Source organism: Chelmon rostratus, chromosome 13 (genome assembly GCF_017976325.1).
Source record: "Chelmon rostratus isolate fCheRos1 chromosome 13, fCheRos1.pri, whole genome shotgun sequence".
Classification (NCBI taxonomy): Eukaryota; Metazoa; Chordata; class Actinopteri; order Chaetodontiformes; family Chaetodontidae; genus Chelmon; species Chelmon rostratus.
The window spans coordinates 13,310,252-13,327,546 of NC_055670.1; the positions used below are offsets into that span (position 1 = coordinate 13,310,252).

At 40.4% G+C, this 17,295-nt stretch overlaps 4 protein-coding genes across 5 annotated transcripts in view; 1 reads left to right on the top strand and 3 right to left on the bottom strand.

Moving 5' to 3' along the window:
- Nucleotides 1-1,945, bottom strand: part of ubr3 (ubiquitin protein ligase E3 component n-recognin 3) — a 43,181-nt gene extending 41,236 nt beyond the window's left edge. For both annotated transcript variants that reach the window (XM_041950648.1, XM_041950646.1), the window contains exons 1-3: nucleotides 1,508-1,945; nucleotides 730-869; nucleotides 28-180 (exon numbers count right to left, since the gene is read on the bottom strand). In XM_041950648.1, coding sequence (XP_041806582.1) covers nucleotides 28-180; nucleotides 730-869; nucleotides 1,508-1,941 — 727 coding nt within the window. In that variant the 5' untranslated portion in view covers nucleotides 1,942-1,945. The remainder of the gene's footprint in view (nucleotides 1-27; nucleotides 181-729; nucleotides 870-1,507) is intronic.
- Nucleotides 1,946-2,737: 792 nt separating this feature from the next.
- mettl5 (methyltransferase 5, N6-adenosine) lies at nucleotides 2,738-5,902 on the top strand. Its single transcript, XM_041950499.1, has 7 exons — nucleotides 2,738-2,956; nucleotides 3,031-3,145; nucleotides 3,258-3,442; nucleotides 4,244-4,326; nucleotides 4,611-4,662; nucleotides 4,733-4,782; nucleotides 5,198-5,902. Exons 1-7 carry the CDS (start codon nucleotides 2,857-2,859, stop codon nucleotides 5,237-5,239), a joined length of 627 nt encoding a protein of 208 aa, XP_041806433.1. The 5' UTR covers nucleotides 2,738-2,856; the 3' UTR covers nucleotides 5,240-5,902.
- On the bottom strand, nucleotides 4,887-12,327 carry ssb (small RNA binding exonuclease protection factor La). Its single transcript, XM_041950498.1, has 12 exons — nucleotides 12,231-12,327; nucleotides 11,251-11,317; nucleotides 11,061-11,164; nucleotides 8,877-9,051; nucleotides 7,946-8,053; nucleotides 7,744-7,847; nucleotides 6,860-6,931; nucleotides 6,717-6,759; nucleotides 6,489-6,629; nucleotides 6,213-6,399; nucleotides 5,984-6,127; nucleotides 4,887-5,417 (listed from the first exon to the last, which is right to left on the bottom strand). The coding sequence occupies exons 2-12, from the start codon at nucleotides 11,308-11,310 to the stop codon at nucleotides 5,338-5,340; spliced, it is 1,218 nt and encodes a 405-aa protein (XP_041806432.1). The 5' UTR covers nucleotides 11,311-11,317; nucleotides 12,231-12,327; the 3' UTR covers nucleotides 4,887-5,337.
- Nucleotides 12,328-13,321: 994 nt separating this feature from the next.
- On the bottom strand, nucleotides 13,322-16,114 carry klhl23 (kelch-like family member 23). The gene is made up of 3 exons (XM_041951404.1): nucleotides 14,890-16,114; nucleotides 13,710-13,862; nucleotides 13,322-13,632 (listed from the first exon to the last, which is right to left on the bottom strand). Exons 1-3 carry the CDS (start codon nucleotides 16,112-16,114, stop codon nucleotides 13,322-13,324), a joined length of 1,689 nt encoding a protein of 562 aa, XP_041807338.1.
- Nucleotides 16,115-17,295: the final 1,181 nt, after the last annotated feature.

Below are 17,295 nucleotides of genomic sequence, written 5' to 3' on the forward strand. Positions count from 1 at the left end.
GAAACACAATCTAGTGTAGACATTTACCCATGCTCAACTCCTTGAATGTTTGCTGATTGGTCAAGATCTTTGTCAGTACAGTCCTCATTGCTCCTCCCATCTTTGTGAGCTCCTCCAGGAAAGAGATCTGAGGCTCCAGCTGCTGCAGGACTTTCTGTAGATCTCTCTCAGTTGAGGTGTCTGCAAGAGCAAGATAAGAGATATAGGCCATCAGACTCAGTACACTAAGAACGTAATTTTGGATGTGAACAGTTGTATAACACTGGCATCAAGCTTGTACAGCAAATCTTGTTATGCATTCGATGTGCAACAGGAGATCCACATCACATATCGAATGGCACAAATCTAAGTAAATGAGAGACCACGGAATACTTTTGACACAGGATTTCTGAAGGACAAAGACACATTCAAAGTAATTTTTCATAGTTACATCTTTTGTTTAACCCTCACAATGAAACAACCTGCTGGCACGCTAGAAAGGCGTGTTTTCTTTTTTGTAATTTTAATTGATAAAATTGCCAAATTATGCATTTATGATTTATGAATTATCATCAGTTTTATTATAATTTCTGGCAGTAATTAAACAAATCATGTCTGCTTCTGTCAGGAAAAATAACCTAATCTAAACTTAAAACAGCTTGGGTTCAGAGGGTTAAGATGGTCAGTGGGTCCAAGTGTATATTCCTCACATCTTTGTACAGAGAAGACTGTTGCAATAAGTGTTTTCACCTGGCTCAATGTATCCATCTCTCAGATACTGTATGATACACAGGATAAAGCGAGGAAGAACCATCTCAGACATCAAGAGAAGGTCTCGAGGTATTGAGGGGACATTCTCCCCTGTTCTCAACCGATGTCGTCTACAAAACCTGTCAGAAAAAAACAAAAACCAACATGAAAGTTGCAGGCCGCTCACAGAGATCAAACCAGCCGTTTCTCTCTCTCTCATTAATCCATTTTTGTTTGAATTCTTAGAAAGCTTAAATCACTCTAACAGATTACACCAGAATGGAGACATGATGGACAGACAGTCAGGTACAAGACAGAGGCATAAACCCTAGCAATAAATTAACATAAAACCATAGCTATTACTCTGAACTGTCGTTTAATAGTACTGCGCGACAGGTTTATATCACGATAAATTAATTTCCTGACCAAATCTAAACAGCCGCATAAGTTGCAATATATAGATACATAAAAATTACAGCTGCTGGTGCGAGAAATACTGTTATGGTTAGCAAGGCTGGCTAAGCCTCTAAGCAGAGCTGCTTCTTCGATGGTTTCCTATAAATAAGTGACGAGCATCGTAATATTCAAAACTGTTGTTGACTGGCAGTAATTCGTAAGCACATCTCAGGCAGAATTATCTGGAAGCTGACACCAACTACGCAGATGAGGAAATCTAAATAGCTCAGTTAGCTCACTTCCCACCAAGACCTGTCAAAACAATACTGGCTAACCCGTTCGCTAGCATAGCCAGCTTAGCTAGCAGCTAGCTTAGACTTACCCACTCTCTCGCATGACATTACTGTCTCCACAATCACAGGCCCCACCAGCCTGGCTCCTGAACATGTTGAAGTCATGGCCCGTGTGGTCTCCGTTATTAAAACACTCAGCACACAGTGACATGCACGGGGAGATGCCACAGGTCCGGCATCGATATGCCACGAAATTAGCCGTCCAAACCAAGCCGCACAGAGTCGCGTTGTCATAGGACCGGACCGTTTTGCAGAACTCCTCGAAACCTTCGCCTCCTGCAATTAGACATTTACACCAGTCAAGAGCTTCTGTGTCCGCCGCTGGTTTTTCTGGATTTAGCACAGCGTCGAGCAGCTCCTGAAGTTGTCGGACCCCAGAGCTATTGTCAGTCCGGTTTAAGTCTGCCTTCAAGTGGACGGCAGTAGCTTTCTTGTCCCGGCGCAGCAGCGACGCCGCCATCATGCACTCTGGCTTGTTGTCCACAAATTTATTTTTGTTGTCTTGTTTCCATGTTCTCGGATTTTCTCGCGATACTGCTCGTTACGTGGTTGTTGGCTAACCAGTCTCCAAATGTAATTTACAGTCACTATGCAATGAGTGAACGTGGATCAAACATAGTAACGTTAAATTATTTTATGACATATTATTTTATCAAATAAAGCCTTGTTGAAGTAAATGGCCTAACAGAGTCTAAGGTGTCTTGCTTGTTTAACCGGCTTTGTTCAGTCATAAATGCTGTTTTGTTTTCTTGTTTCTAGGGAAGCGATGGCCTCGTTGGGGACCGTCTCTCCATCATAAGACTGATAGATAAAACCTTATCTTCGTGCACCCTACAGATATATACGTGCATCCATCTATCTATATGTGCACACATGCAACACAGTTCTGTAAGGCCATACCATGAATGTGTTGTATTTAGAAGGTAAATTATAATTTAAATTATCGAATTAAACCACCGCACCTTTTAAAACTTTATTTCACATTTTACTTCACCTTATATGTCTTATTGTATATTTATTTATTTATTTATTATTACTATTTTATTCTATTACTATTTTATTTTATTTTTTTCCTTGCACTCCTGTTATGAATTGCATTTTAACTAACTAACTCATATTCAAAGATATGCGTCGAAACTTTACGTTCAATAAGTTCACTTCGTAAAACAAATAAATATGCGGGGAGGAACAACTGTTACGCGTTCCGGGGTTAAAGTCGGATTGTTTTGGTTGATGCGCACAGTGTTGCGGAAGTTGTCCACAACCACGCTCAAAATGTACACCCACAGCGATTCTAGCTGAAGAATAACCGTTTGAAGTAACTCAGCTGGTTTGCTGCACAGAGACACGCGGGGTTGGGACATCACGGTCACCAGCAATGAAACTAAAAGAGCTAGAGAGTTGCCTACAACAAGTGGATGTATTTGAAGAGCCGAAAATTCTTCTTGAACAATATCCAACCAGCCCTCATATTGCTGGTGAGGTGACAACATGTGATCATTAGGAGTTTGTTAATATCGCGTATTGTTCTCATTATTTTTTTTCTCCACAGCATGCATGCTTTATACGATCCAGAATACGTTTGATGACATTGAGGGTAAACTAGTGGCTGATCTGGGATGTGGCTGTGGGGTCCTCAGCATCGGGGCTGCAATGCTTGATGCAGGGTGAGAGCATCCGGTCATCCTCATTTGTTTTCGATCATGTCAACTCATTTAGGATAACAACTGTTCTTTTCAGTCAGCTTCATTTTTCAGTCCCTTCCTCTGTCTTCTCCAGTTTGTGTGTAGGCTTCGACATCGACAACGATGCACTGGACATATTCAGAAGAAATGCAGAGGAATTTGAGATCTCTACCGTGGATCTGGTCCAGTGTGACCTGTGCTCTCTGGAGACAGAGTGTTATGCCAAAAAGTTTGACACTGTTATAATGAATCCACCATTTGGGACGAAACACAATCAAGGTGGGCACACAGTTCAAAGGGCTACTTCAGTGATTTAGTATTGTTCTTCCATAAAGGTGAGGGACTTACAAAAAAAACAGATTACATTATTATTATTATTATTATTTTGTCTATAATCGACCCAATAGCCTCCTTCTGTAAGCTCTTCCTGTCTTCTCTGCACTCCACATCTCCACTTGTAACACAAGCTTTCTGTTGAAACGTCTGAAGCCCAATCCTGCATAGCTCTGACATCATAATGTCAAGTCATATGAGATGGAGGGTATACATGTCGTTGGACAACTTCAGACAACTGCAGAATGTGGTGAAAGGTGGAAAATACATTTTTTGAGCTTTCAACCACATCAAATGGTCTTCTTCAGTGGATAAATTTTGCTGAGTATTTCACAAGGGTTTATACACTTTGCAATGAAAATGTAGCCAAATTTCCATTTAATTCGTGTTTACTTACATTGAACAGCTGTTTAGAGGCTTTTCTATTTTATCTGGCACAAAGCTTGAAATACCAGAGCCTTTGGAAAAATAAGGAGTTTCCCTGTTGTAATCGCAGTGTTGTATTTCGACATAACTGTATGTATAAGTCGGAAAACTGTAATCATGGTAACTCTTATGTGACCTGAACATAACATTAGACAGCTGTCTCGCAAGCCACAAGACATATGACAACAGCTTTCACAGGCTGAATAGTTTCCCTTGTGACACATATACTGATGTTAGTGTAAAAATCTGCGGACTGTCCCTTTAACTTAGTGTACTCCTGTCAAGGTACATGTACTTTTATACTTCTGTTCTTTATGCCAGGCATGGACATGAAGTTCCTACGGGCAGCTTTAACGATGGCAAAGACGGCAGTGTATTCACTACACAAAACATCAACTCGAGAGGTAAGTTCAGTATCCAAGTTCAAGCCAGATTACAGGTCTTCATAAGGGAAATAAATGACTTTTTAAAAGCTGTTTTATTGGTTAAAAACAGTTTTACACAGCTGTAACCAAGGTCCAGTCGATGATAAGGTCAAAACTTGAGAAATACTTTTGCTTTCAGACTTCAAGTCCCACAACATTTAAAGCCAAGTCAAACCTCACATCCTCATTTTTGTGACTGTTATTTAAGTCTCATGTCTGGTATGAAGACTGAAATGTTGACGTAATTCCTCATCTGATCACAGCACATACAAAAGAAGGCAAAGGACTGGGGAGTGAAGATGGAAGTAGTAGCAGGTAAGTATCATACAGGACATCTTTTCTACAACTCAAACATTCAAAGACTGACTCTGTGCTCTCTTACCAGAACTAAGATATGACTTGCCAGCATCTTACAAGTTCCACAAGAAGAAATCGGTAAGCTCATTCAATGTCACACTACAGTTTTAGGGAATACATGTTTTCCTGCAAATGTCTTTAACAGTAATTGACAAAACACATTGAACCAGATCTGATTTATTTTTAGAAACATTTTATTTGCTATTCACATATGCAAACTTAAAATGGAAAAGCATGTGTTCTCATCACTCAATGTAGGAAATCTACAAGGAAAAAAAAACAATGGCACACAGATTCTGAATGTCACAGGTCTTACAAAACCAACTAATTTTTCAGGTGAAATTAAATTACTGTCAAAGAGCAGATTTATGTTGAATAAAATCAAAGACATCTTAAGATGAGAAACATAGGTACACAAATAATGTGAGAGGCACAATATACGGGGACTTAAAAGGCTGAAAACTGACGCCAAGCTTTGCCAATTGTTCTCTAGGTTGACATCCAGGTGGACTTCCTACGATTCTCCAACACCTGACACTTTCACTGGAATGGATTTAAACTGCCTCTGCATTTTCACTGTTTATAATAAATGTTTTTAAAAAAAGAAAAGACATTCTGGGTGTGACCTTGTGACTAAGATCCATTTTCAGTTTTGGCAACCTTTGCAGCAGGACCATCAGCATCTTCTAGTTCCCTCTTTGGAGCTGCGGGTGCTAGAAGAAAAGCACAAAGGTTTTGAGATTTGTGATTGACACGAGGTTTGAACAAAGTCTTGAAAGTTTGGAAAATGCTCAATTTTAACCGTTATGTTTTCAAGGTTAGGAATATGTGTGATTTCAGATGTACATTGAAAAATGCTGGGTTTTTTTTAACATAATCTGGCGCTGCATCTACACAATCACTCAGGTAAACCAAAAGTCTTTTGATATTAGAACTGGAACGGCCTGTTTGTTTGTTTGTTGTATCCTGGCGTCAAAATGAGCAAGCATTAAATAATCATGATGAAAACATACAAATAGACACAGCTGATAAAATAAACAAATTGACTATATACATTGATGTGGGCATTAAGTATTTCTGTAAACTTATTTTTCACAATTGCATTTATAGTAACAATTCAGATATGATAAAGGCTTCAAGAGTTTAAGATGTTGGTTTAGGTACCTTGAAAGTGCTTGAATTTTACTCTTATAAGCTGTTCAAATCCTGTTATATTGTTAGTCAATAAATATCTTGCCATATAGCCAGACTCTGAAGCTCTGAAAGATGCAGAACTTACCATCATCATCATCATCATCGCTATCAAATTTCGTCTTTTTGCCCATGTATTGAGTTCTGCCTTGATCTCTGCCGCCTCTTCCCCTTCGGCCTCCTCTTCCTCTGCCACCTGATCTTCCTCTGCCACCTGATCTTCCTCTGCCACCTTTTAAGAAAGACGAGACACATCAGTACTAAATCATGAATACCGTAAGTTACCATAAGTGCTGCTAGTTTAAATTTTTTTTTACCTCTGCCTTTGGACCTGCTGTATGATTCTTGTTGAGCTTCAATTATCTTCTTCAGCATCTCTTTCTCCTCATCTCCCTCAAGCACCTGCCATGTGACACTGCTGTCCTTGACTTTCAGTTCCCCTCCGTTTGCCTCTGTGGCCTTATCAAACGCCTCCTTTGCGTTCCCATCGAAGAGGAGGGTGCCCTTGTGGAAAGCAAAAATACATAATTTTTACTACATCACATCATCTTTACACCGAGTATTAGACTTGAGTGGTGGAGGAGTTTACTTACCTCTTTGGCCCCTCTTGTAAAATCGATCCACTTTATCTTTCCGTGGCCAGAGAACAGTTCATGCAAGTCCTCTCTTGAAACATCTTCAAGCTCTCCTGAAAACTTTAACAAGCAACCCGTCTGTTCATCCAAAAGCAGGCCCTGCGACAGAAATGAGGAGATATTATTACAGTGATCAGAGCCCATCCCAGTGAGAGAGCAGCTTGTGAGCGCTTAAGAGAATCTTACCATTTCTTTCTCTTCTGCGTGTTTCTGCTGTTGCTCCTTGTCCCTGAATAATATTTTTGTTGGGGGGAGAGTCAGGAATCTTTTCTTTTACCAAAATGTACATTATTTTTTTTGGGACAGACAAGTATTGCTTGTATACTCACTGTTTATTTTTTGCTTTCGTCTCTGCTTTGAACTGTTTTCTCTCTTCTGCCTTCTTTGCATGGTAGTCTTCTCTGAAAGCAGAGCAGCACTTACATCATTTACATGATTATTATATGCAGTGATGTTGCATCCAAACATTTGTATGGCCCTGGATTAACCTATCGCTGTCAGACCACATGTTGTGGCAACAGTTGAGAGACACTACAGATTTCACGCTCATGTAGACAGCAAACAGTCTTTCTATTCTAAATTTTGGGCACTGAAGGCCAAGGCAAAAATGTACTTAAATTCCCAAAAAATCCTCTGTAGTTTTGAAAAAGGGGCTGTCAAATGTGGCTGTGATCATCTTGAATTTACATTGGTTACCTTGTAATCCAATGGATAACTTTCATTGCAGAAAACACCCTGAACATCCAAGTCAAACCACCGCTACTGTTGTATATCTACCATTCTGTTGACCATTTATATTTCCAGTCTGTTGGAAAACACAAATTGTCTCCCAAAAATGACTAAAAACAATACTTCTGCAATTAAGTTTGCCAGTAAAGGTTAAAGGTTCAATAAGTACCTTTTTAAAAAATCAGAGCCAGTTGATTGTTGAGCCTCATTCCCAGGTTGTAAAATACCAATGCTTTGGGTCCGGTGGCCAACCCAAAGAGTCAGTGTTTGACGACCTGAGAATGAAACTCAACTGTCTTTCTCCAGAATCGTCTCCTGCACCTTTAACTGTAAGGCCCCTGAGAAGTTTAAGTTCAACCTGTTTAATTACGTAGAGTAATCCAGCATTAAAATTCATGTCCCGCTCACATTTGTTCCCCTTCTTCAGATCTTGTGCCGACTTTGTTTCACAATGAAAAAAAAAACACCTGCACACTGAACTCACCTCGATAACACAAGCATCTCGTTGTCTTTGAATGTTTTGATGTCTGAACGTTCTAGGAACTGCTTAGATGACTCCTCTGTGTCAAAACAGATAAACACTGATCCCTGTGAAGAAATGAAGTAATTAAAAAAAGAATGTATCTTATGTGAAGTATGTTGGAAAAACATACGATTAGGATTATTACATAATATATTTAATATACCTTGAACTGCCTCTGCAGGTTTCTCCTCATCTGAATGTTTTCTATGGTGCCTTTCCCATTCAGCCACTCCTGAATCTCATCCAGGGTAGTTTCGAGAGGAAAACCTTTCTAAATAAGAAAAGACGATATTAGAAAGTTAAACGAGAACAACAGTGTACTCAAGGTACAGAATACACTCTGAATGTGCTCAAGGGACATTTTTATGTAAATTTAGCACTGAGCACACATCATGAGACAGGTGCACAGGAGAGGGATGAGTCAAACACTGCACACTGTCTAACTTGCAATAATACATTTATGTGCAATGTTTACTGGCTAGACCTTCATCAGAAAAATGTTGCCTGATATGTAGCAAATAAATGTATTATTGCAAGTTAGACAGTGTGCAGGAGTTTGCAACATTTGATATAAGTGTAGTGCAAATACAGTGTCATGACAAGCAGATGTTCACTGGGAAAAAAAAAACTTGTCTATAGTTTTACATCATATAAACATACACTCACTTGTCAGTTTGTGAGGGACACCTAGCTAAAACTGATGCAGTTTATCCAGCATTCCTGCAGTAAAGCCGACCGTCATGAAGGTTGTAATGCTCAATTCTTGTTGAAGCTGTTTAAGACAGGTGTTGATTTAACTGTATGGGCATTTTGAAGGGTGTAGTGCTGTTGAATTATATTGCATTATACTGACAGGTGTTTCTATTATTTTGTCTACCCCATTTATATCAATGAGGCTTAAAATCGAGAAACTGCATCCTCCAAAAACTGAATATTATAGCCTTTAAGGTTTACTGCAAGACTGTGTATTAGATTGCATTAGCCTTATAAACTGGCAACTCAGTGTAAGTGGCATAAACTACAAAGATATTATAGATACATGATTATTTAAAATAAGAATTCTGAATTTGTATGCAAGCAACGAAATAACTTACGATGTACACTGATTTGTGTTTAAGGGCATCTTTGTATTCATCATTCAGTTCCGGTAAGGGCTTGTTTGGAGACCTCCTGACTTTAGTTTTGTCATCGCTGATTTCCAAGAGGCCAGTCTTTGATTTCTGGAGAGCAGCAACAATGACGCTGCTTTCTGTAGTTAAAGACTTCAGTCTGGGAAGAGAATACAGATGCTTCAACAAATACCCTGAACTTAAATGGAAAAACAAATTCAAGACCAGCCCTGTTGTAAGACCATGTGTAAATACTAATGATCTACAAGAGCATGCATTCTTTGTCTCACTGCAGTACGACAGTATAAAGATGGAGACAGTGAATAGCATCTCAAGTCTTTGTTGTTATGAGGGTCTTGTTTGTCTCAGCCAGCACAGATGTCATGTGTCACCACAATAGCTCATAGCTGAGATTTTAAAAGACATCTGCAGGGCTCAACTTTCAAGAATAATTTAAAAGCAACAAAAATAAATCAACCCACTGAATTACTACTGCAGTCCTCATTCAAGCAATTAGGCTTGATTAATAACTTAAACAGCTGACTCACTCCAACTTCTGTCCACAGAGAATTCCAAATGTAGAGACTTAAACCAGTTGCATTTTGCCAAGTTGTCAACAGGAGGGTCTCTAAGTCTAATGGTCCAAATGAATACATCTTAAATTTAGCAAAATGTCACTGTGTTTATGATGTGTACCTGTTTGAGTGTGAATGCTGTGGCTAAATGTAACCTTGCTGGTAACAAGTGCTCTTCGGGGCCAGGGTGAGGGCATTCGCTAACCTTGCCCTGCATGTCTTGAGTCAGACAATGGGTCCCACAATCTGATTAGTCATCGCTGTCTTTCTTCTTGCTCAGTCACACAACCTCCAGTTTCTCTGGACTCCTTCCATCAGCTGACTGGACTGTACACCTCACAGTTCCTTGGTGAACATTGCTTTTAGTTGATTTTCTCAATCTTATTATTGAAGCTCAAGTATCTGGTTCAGTCACATTGTGCTGGTGAGACCAAAATCAGCAAGGTTAATACAAATATTTCCTCACCAGCTGTTAAAAACAAAGCACAGGAGAGGCTGAGTTCCATACAATTCTGCAACTGCCTTTGAGATGTTCACAAGCATTTGGCAAGTGTTTGAGGCCCATGTTGCTAAGATATTTGTTTGGTCAATGCTTTCGACAAATATATTAAAAAAAAATACACTATTAATACTAGCACTCAAATGTCTTTATGCATCCAAAGCTTCTATTGAGGTTTTCAATGAAGCTATATATGAATATTTTTTTTACTTGGAGTTGAGGATGTGGTGAGAAAAACAGAGCACCACCCAAAAAAATGCAATAATAGCAATGCTATTGCTAGTCAACACTAAAATTACCTACTGATACAGACAGAGTCAGCCCCTGTCATTTTATGGGTTCATCTTCCTCATTTTACATAGAGGATGGTAAAACATGGGACAAGATCGGTAGTGGCAGAGACTGCTGAATCACTTCACTTTACTAATTTGCTCAAGATGAATTTTAGGTGTTAGCAGGCTGAAAAACTGGATTTCTGTGCTCAAATTTCAGTGGTCATACTGAGCAGACAACTCAGTGTTAACAGCATAGCAAAGAAAGGTCAGATAGTACTTAGTTTATCCTGAGGGAAATTGTTGTGCAGCAGATGAGTACAAAGTAAGAAGAGTGCAAATGTAAAATATAAATAATGGCAAAAATATAAAAAGGTTAAAGGTGAGGGTCATAAATATGTTTGAGAAGTGGCATATACCTCAGTGTGTACAATACTAATAGTAATCATCATAATCATGGGTATGTGTAAATAGTTAATTCAGAATGTTCGTGATTATATCCATGATATTGCACATAATGTCCCACTATTGCACATTTTGTTTCATAGTGTCCCATAAATCAGAGAGTTGTAACGATTGTAACGCACAGAGAGACAGTAATCCAGAGAAAGTGATGTAACAAGCAGACCAGAGCTGAAATGGAAGCCTGAGCCAATTCAGCACGATACTATGTATGTACTACACTATGTATACTTGACACATAAAAAATAAACTGAGCTCATATTGAATGCATGTATTATTCAGTGTGGGGTTTTTGTAGTTAAATATGAGTTGTCATTATTTTGTAGCAGTTAAACAAAGAATGCCATAAAGTCTAACAAACCTGTTGAACTTTAGCATTGTCTCCAGAGTCACCCAGCCATCATCCAGCTGCAGTTGTTCTTTGAGAAATTTGTCTCTCGGAAGATTGTGATCCCCAAAGTAGTACTAGAGGTGGGAATGAAAGACACTTTTAGAGCTGAATTTAACTGACTTGTACAAAATATGAAAGGAAATTTTTGGTTCAGAATTACCTCTATTTGTCGTGCAACTTTCATCTCAGTGGGAGACATCCCTTCTTCATTTTTTGCCATGACTGTTCTGTGTAGAAAACAGTAATACAATTATTCAGTGTAACCTAGACATTGTTAATGGAAAAAAAACTTCAATGGAGTTTAACGAATTTTTCCAGTGGTTATTTTTCACAGCTGTGAGCACAGCAACTTAAAATTCCATTTACTTTCATTATACTGGGGATGACTCAGCTGTGTGGGTATTTTCAACGTTTTTGCAAATTATATGCTGGGCTACATACCATAGGGGTCTTTCGATCTGAGTGAACCAGCCTTTTATTAGAAAAAATAAATAAGAGTTTTCTTAATCCTTCCTGACTATGAACAGCAACTGCGGGCGTTACTTGAGCCGAACTGTGTGTGTTATTCTGTAATGAGTCAATTTATAATTTGCTACATAGCAAGCCAGAAATCCCATAAAGGCAGCTGGTTACAGATCTTAAGCAGCTTGACCCAGTAAATGAAATCTAAGTCAACTCAAACTAACAACATATAATAATTACTATAAAATTGGTATCAACAGTGAACAGTTTACATTTAACCTGATGTCATGCTGCTGTTGCTGCTAGCTTGATACCTAACTTGCTAGCATAGCTAGCTCATATGCCGCAGCTGTGTCCGTATATGTTACTATAAGCTAACTCAGACAGCTCATTGAGTCGAGTCACGTTGACAGGAGATGTTGTATTCAGTGTGATATTTGCCATAAATTACATTAACGTACGCAACGTTGAGTTAACGTTGGTCGTTTAGCGGTAAAGTTAGTCACATTGCGTACGTTACCGTACTACGTTAACTCCATTCTAGCAAAAGCATGCTGTTCAAACATGCTAGACGAGAATGTCCCCTCTGCTCTTTTGTAAACCCTACAGAACATCCCAAGATAACATATAAAGAGGCAATAAAAGCTCCTTTACACCACATTGAAAAGTTATACTTACGACACGTTCAGTCGGTGCTAGCAGCAGTTTTTACTATTCAAACCAAAACTCCTCACTTTTCTGCTTGCACGTTGTGGAACTGCGTGCTACGGCGCACACCGAGGACCAAAAGAGGCACTTACGACACTGTGACTCTCTCCACCAGTCTGTGTCAGAGCAGCTACAGTAACTACACGAGCATATCTGTGTGATAGCGGGCACGGCCTCAGGGTGTCGCTGTGACTGATGTTACTGCAGGACAGCACTCAGACTGCAGGGATGATGTCTGAACATGTGTGGTCATTAGGATTTAGCTACTGTTTAAATGTTATTATACGAATACTACAGATTTATGTTACTTGTTATTTCTTTTTCGAGTGTATTATTTATATCTTTATATTGTTTGTTGTTATTATATTTTTAATTGTACTTAATTTTTCATTTTAGCTTTTCTCACAGATTTACACTACAAATAAATTTGCCTTGCCTTTACATTACACACCAATAAATCTAAATCCTTTTTAGACGAAAGCAAATAAACTGTATCCTAAATATATAACACCAAGCATAAATCTCAATGTGACTGTGTGAAAAAAACATGATTAAACCCACGTAGTCCAGTGTACCCGATATGGAACTCAATGACTAATTCAGGCAGAAATCACATTATAAAGGTAGTGATTTATTTAATCAAGTAGCAGCCTGGTGGTACAGTTCGATTATAAAAAAAGGAAAAGATTATTTGAAGTGCCCAAGAGCATTTGTAGTCTAAGGTGGATTCTTTGTTCGTATGATGGATTTAATAATACTAAAATACGCTTGTCTTCATTCTCCTTTCGGTCTTTCCTTTCAATCTATTAAAACAGAAATACCCAAAAGTAAACTAAAATGCTAACTAATTCCCAGAGTTTAAAGTGAAATTGCTTGTTCTTGTTTATATCCACAGTTTGGCATTTGTGTCGCTATCTAAAGCCAGCTATCCAGTCCAAAACTGGGCTAACTTGGCGTCTTGTGTGATAGTGTATCTGACATTTGCACATTGTGACAGAATACAGTTCAACAATTGATCCATTTGGCACAAAAATGACAACATTCATTATCAAGGATTGACACTAAACACTGAAAACACAAACACATCCCTGTGATCTGGCCGGGCTGGGCAGAGTCCCCACAATCTCCCAAGAGTCCAGCTCCGGGTCGTATTTCTCAATGCTCTGCAGATAAGTCCCTTTCGAGTAGGAGTATCCTCCTGTAACGTAGATACAACCATTTATTACGACAGCCCCACACTCCATCCTCCTCTCCTTCATCACAGATATCGGCCTCCATTCGTCTCTCTCTGTGTTGTAGCAGTCTGCGATAGTCGTCTGTCCACCCACCAAATACAGCATGTTGTCCAGAGACACAGAGCACAGCCCGTACTCTGAAAACAGAGGATTTCCAATCAGAGCACAGCATTCGGCATATTTAACTTGCCATCTCCTCTCATTTTTCTCATACCTGGATGGGGAGTTATTGTAGTGATACTCCACTCATTGACATCTGGCCTGTAGACTTGGATTTTCTCATAGGTGCAGTTCCCTCTGTACCCATAGTGACCTCCGCTCACATAGATTTTATCTCCCATTACACAGGCAGTGGCATTTCCTACACCTTCGAAGGAGACACAGGTTATTGGTATTGTTTGATCAATCACTCATGTCAATAAATGTTAGACTTTAACCAGTATTGAATGATTTTTTTTGCCCATTTGGCACAACAAGCTGTAAACACAACACAAACATATTATCACCTTATATTCACTCTTCTTTCAGTTCTGTCTATCATTTTCTTCACAAAAAAACAGCTGACTGTGTCTGGAAACTGAATGAACTATAACAATAAAGATGTGGGCCATCAAATTAAAACAATGAGCTGAAACTGAAGCTAAACTGCTCCGCAGATCTGAGGTGAACAGCAGCTAAGGGATCATTCTCTGTGGGGTCGTCACTACTAGCAGCTGCTTTTACACAAGTAGTCATGTGATTCAGTGTTTTAGCTCAGTTTCACCTACTCAGTTCCTTCAGGGGCTTTTAGCTATGGCTACATTCAGGACATGATCCAGTTGCCGTGACAACTGAGTTATCTCCATGACAACCAAGCAAACGCCATCCACTGAGCTCAGAAAGAAGACCATAAGTGGACCTTGTGTTTATATTTTCTTGTCAAACAGCCATTGCTGAGGTCAAGCATGGACGTTTAAGCTCAGTGTTTGTGTGTGCAGTGTTTTATGATGAAATCTGCCATGAACACAAGCAGGCTCATGGATTAACTCAAACTTTCAATCACTAATCAACAACTGACACAAACAAAAATAGTTTTTTTAGAAAAGCATTCATCTAATGAGGTTCAAAATTCATTCTTGACTTTGGAAACAGAGGATAAGACCAGAAGTTCCACTTAGAAGCTGATCAGGGGCTTTCAATCAAATCACATGTTCATCAGCAGATTGACGGTTAAGAATAAACTCTAAAAGTAAGATTTTACGTCAACCTGGTCAAGAAGTCCTTATGAATCTACAACATCTGCTGATAAAGACTGCGTGAGATGATCGAAAATTCGAGACCAGCTCTTGACTCCGAGACTTCTCACCACTAACACGTTCTTTCACTTATAATACATCACTCCATATTTTGCATACCTTGAATCATTTTGGCCACAGGGAACCATTTCTTTTTCAAAGGATCATAAAATTCTGTCTCTTGCTCTGGAGCCCCTCCTCTGTAGCCCCCGATGGCATAAATACAGCCGTGCAAAGCCACAGAGCAATGGTAGTATCTAGCTGTGATCATGGGACAACCCTCGGTCCATTCATCATAGTCACAGTTATAGACTGAGACTGTGTCCAGAGCCTCCACAGTGTTTGTCCTGTAACCACCAGTCACATAGATATTTGTCCCAAGTAGACTAACGCTGTAGCTCTCTCTTGCATGGTCAGGCATGTCTTTTCCTTGCACCCAGGTGTTGCTGACAGGATCCCATATGTGAACCTCACAAAGAGGGTGCCAGTAGTATCCACCAATGACATACATGCTGGAAGACATTTTTCTGCTTGCAGAAGTCTCCTTGCCATTGGACCTTAGAGCCTGAATGATCAAAGATTTGAATTTCCCTTCACTGTTCAGCAGGCATTGTCTGCGTGCCTCTAAAGTAGCCTTGAAGTAAATCTCATCTAGTTCCAGATGGATTGAGTGCAGCAGGTCTGCGGCGTGGAGAACGCGATTATCCAAGTCATGCGTTACCCATTTGGCCACGGCGTCCATCAGCACTTCATCCTTCTGCACAGTGCGGTTCTGAGCGGCCAAAAGGGATCCCATCTTCTCACGATCCAGCTCCAGGAACTCCTCCTGCTGTACGAGCTCCTTGAACCTGCTCAGCATCACTCTGCGGGCCTCCCTCTCCAGGCCGGGACACAGGTGCAGCTGAGCGAAGGCGTGCATCCCCAGGCAGTTGTCCACATCCAGGAGGCGGACGAGGAACTCCTCACACGCCCGCTTCACAGACACAAACTGCAGCAGGTCCGCAGCCTCCAGCAGGCTCTGCACGTTGCTCTCGGTGATGCACACCTGAGCCGTGTACACGTAATTCACCAGAGCACCCAGGACCCCGCAGTCGACCCCGCTCAGCTTGATGACGCTGTTGGACCTCTCCCGCATATCAGCCGTGAACATGACTTTGAAATAGGAGCTGCGGGCTGACAGCAGCGCCTTGTGGCAGTGGAACACCTGTCCGGACTCGCCACATTGTAGAGTCACGTCGGTAAACAGGCCACTAACGTAGAAACGCCTGAGAGCATCCAGGAGCTCCGCTGCGTGGTCACCGTCACAGAAGTCGTATGTGTAGATTTCAGCTTGGTTGTGCGACATGATATCTGGAGAGAAAACGTGAGAGTGTGTCTAGTTTCCCTCCATACTGCGCACAGAAGCTACCCAAAATAGTGCCATATTTCCATTTCTAAATGATCAGTTTTACGCTGCAAATGCGCTTTAATTTACCATTTCATTGATAATCAGACGGTTACACTCAGCCAGAGAGACGACAGGCTTACCTCTCATCCTGTGTCCATGAACAACCCCGACACTGCACAGCGTCCTCTCTTTGAACGCTCCTCTCCACAACACATGAACCCTCAATTTAGCTCCTGCGGGACAGTCACAGGCAGTCCTGTCCTATTTTGGTGTTTATGCGCAGCGGCCATCCCCCTCCTCCTCCTCCTTCTCCTCCTCCTCTCCTGCAGCAGGTCCTCGACAAAACCAAGCCAACCATTGAATCAACCCAACGCCGCTATCTTCCTCCCAGAGCCTAAATATAACCCTCCGTCCACACGGTCTCGTGATGCACTCACGGACGGCGCGTTAGTGAAGCCAACAGGCGGAGGAGCATCACTCCCTGAATACAAATCTCACACAAACGCGCGTCGCCTTCGCCATTCATGTTTTCGCCACCATTCTTGTCGTTGCCATGGCATTTTGAACCCAGCTCCAGTGTGGCCAAGGCTTTGCCTAATCCTAACAAGGATTAACAGCACAGTGCACAATATTCATTCCTGCACAAGTTCTCAGATATCACTGCAAGAGCCGGCACGACCAGCCACGAAATACAGCTAACTAAATGCAGAAAACAGTGGTGGGAAACGCTTTAGTCCAACACTAAAGCCTATTCTTTGGACTTCAGTTCTAATGTAATGTAACTAAATGTCAAATAACAGTCACACTGAAGCATGGCCCCTCTCATAAGGGTACATTTGCATACAGTATTTTACAAATTGTTGATGCTGGGGTCTGTATTGTCTTAGTACTTCATACTGTCAGGTAGTGTTACTGGCATAAGCTTGTTTTGGATGGAAAAGCTGCACAGTAACCAGCTGTCATTTAGATATTATGAGATATGAGATGATCCCTTGTACAATAATGTGATCAAATACTATCAATAAAATATGAATGAAATAAGTCCCCTCTGACACAAAAACTGGACATTTTAAAACAAACAGTTTTGCGAAGTGATGTATCGGACTGAATTCAACTGTATAAATGTGAAAATGCAAAGT